The 2,278-nt window shown below is 45.0% G+C and overlaps 1 protein-coding gene across 1 annotated transcript; it reads right to left on the reverse strand.

Annotated features, from left to right (window-relative positions):
* On the reverse strand, positions 1-252 carry LOC108087893. Its single transcript, XM_017185470.1, has one exon. The coding sequence runs from the start codon at positions 250-252 to the stop codon at positions 1-3; it is 252 nt and encodes an 83-aa protein (XP_017040959.1).
* Between the last annotated feature and the right edge of the window lie 2,026 nt (positions 253-2,278).

The following is a 2,278-nucleotide window of genomic DNA, read 5'->3' on the forward strand; positions in this document are numbered from 1 at the left end:
TCAACTGTTGCCCTTTTGAATTGACCCCTTTGTCGAGGCGAGCAGACAAAGAGTTGGCCGTAATAAAAGCGAAAAGCGAACATTGGACATTGGCCATTTTGGATGGAATTCGCAAGGAGCTTGACCGATGGGCGATGGGCCAATCCTGCCGTCAGCAGGATACGCGTCCTGCCATTCAGTGGACACTCCCTTGGGTGCTGGAGGAACCGTCCAAACTGGTTGGAGCGATCCGCATTTGAATACAAAAATCATTAAAATTCATCGTGAAAACGTCTTAAGTTTCCTGCTGCTCGGACTGTGAGAAGAAACAAGAAAAAGTACGGTGGTGACCTCTGAACTCTGCCTATCCCGTTGCGAGTTGTCGTCCCGAAGGGGTAATGCCGGAATTACGTGCGTGACTGACCAATGCGCTGACCACTGTCCAGTTTGTAAGTCCTCGACCGCATCCTTCGAGGCTATCCCATCCCCATCAACCCCTTTCTCACCCGTTGTCCTTCAACCGTCCTGTCTCGAAAGCTGTCTCCTTAGTCATTAATAAAGTCTAATTTATGAAAATAATCTGTTTGCTCTGCGCAGTCTTTGGGTCCAGAGGCCCAACCAAGTCCAGGTGTAATCCGAGTCCACTCCGGGTGCCCAGACAATCGCTTTTGCATGGCTCCGGCGCAACTGACAGTCGCGAACAATGCTGCCATCAATCAACAGATTTTTGAGTTCAGCGCGAGGTTTGCGTTTCAGCCTTTCGGATAAGTAAACTCACGAATGTTTGCGTAATTAGCCTAATGGACAATTTGCGTAGCAGCGAAAGTTGAAAATTGGCTTAAGATTATTTGTAAACGAATGCGCCAAAAATACTCTTGTGCGCAATAATAATTTAAAGGCCAATAAACTATTGAGATATCAGTCTATTATTAGGTAAACACAAAACAGCATTTATATTTGGTAGTCATAGAAATATTTATAAAAATATTATTAATTTATTTATTTTTTTGTTTAGTAATTTTTAATAAATATTAGTCTATTTAAATAGTTATCATTCCAATCGTTCAACATACACATATCATTCCAATCTTTCGGCACGTGCAGCAAACCAAAGATGAGAGTGCAAAAGTCAAGCCAAATTAAGAGGCAGTCCTCAAACAGCATTCGACTGTCCCAGATCGAGATAGCCCTGCTGCAGATATACAAACAAATAAATCACATCGGATCCCTTTAGTGATCCAGTTCATAAAAAAACAAGATCAACGAGATCAACCCTTCGACGCAAACATTATGATCTTGGGCATTAAGAAGGAAAGGGCAAACAAAGCATCCGAAAAAAGGATAAAAGGCGAACAAAGGCCAGTGGAAGCTGAGTGGCCTAATTTGTCGAGTTTCAGTTGCGAGTTGTGAGTTGCGAATGGCGAACCCCCAGAACAAATGGGCCAAACACCCGACGAACCGCATTCACTAAATGGTCCACAAAGGATCCTCGAAGGAGGCTGCACGCGTAGGTTGCAAAGGTCGGGGTCCTGGAATGCGGCAAGGGTTTTTTAAGGTCCCGTTTCCTCATGATCGGCTTAAGTGGCGCATTGAAAGGATTATGGGTTCGGGATCTCATCTGTTTGTTTTTCAGTAGCTTCTTTGGCTGCTTCTTTAGCTCCTTTGTGAGGACACTTGAATGTTCAGTGAGTTTTACGCATCTGACGATTAGCATGGGCAATCCGCTTCTGGCGATGAGAGGATCTCCAGATCTCCGGATCCGCAACAATTGTGTTTTGGGCCCATTGTGTCTTAACACTTTTGAGTCGTGTGTTTGTGTGTGTGGGAAACGAGGGTTGTTCGAGGGCGTTGCCGAGGTGGGCGTGCGATGACAAGTGACGACGATTTTCCCACATTAAGTGGGCTCGAAAAGCGGCTCAGCGGGATTCCCCTTTTGCACTATCTGTTCCGAATCACAGAGTGCCATTGAAAAGGCGTTCGAGCGCGCAATTTCGCATGTTATTTTCGCTAAATTGCGCTAATCGCTTAAAGTTTTCAGCGACCACTCGTTAAAGGGTGTGGCAAATGGCCTTAAAACCGCATTGTTTACGGCTTAAGTCCCGTTTAATATGTGTTGTCATGGCGAAAAAGGTTTTGCGGCGCATTTGAATTAGGCTTTCCCTTTGCCTCGCAAGTCACTGATGAGCTGGGAAACTTTCCACTTAATTTTGATTCTTTTCATATTCCACCCACACTTGCTACACATCCTTCAACGGCCACTTGAGGCTTTTTGTCGCATCCTTCTATTCAAATCCTGGCG

The sequence above is a fragment of the Drosophila ficusphila genome, unplaced genomic scaffold (assembly GCF_018152265.1).
Source record: "Drosophila ficusphila isolate 14025-0441.05 unplaced genomic scaffold, ASM1815226v1 contig_791, whole genome shotgun sequence".
NCBI classification, from domain to species: Eukaryota; Metazoa; Arthropoda; class Insecta; order Diptera; family Drosophilidae; genus Drosophila; species Drosophila ficusphila.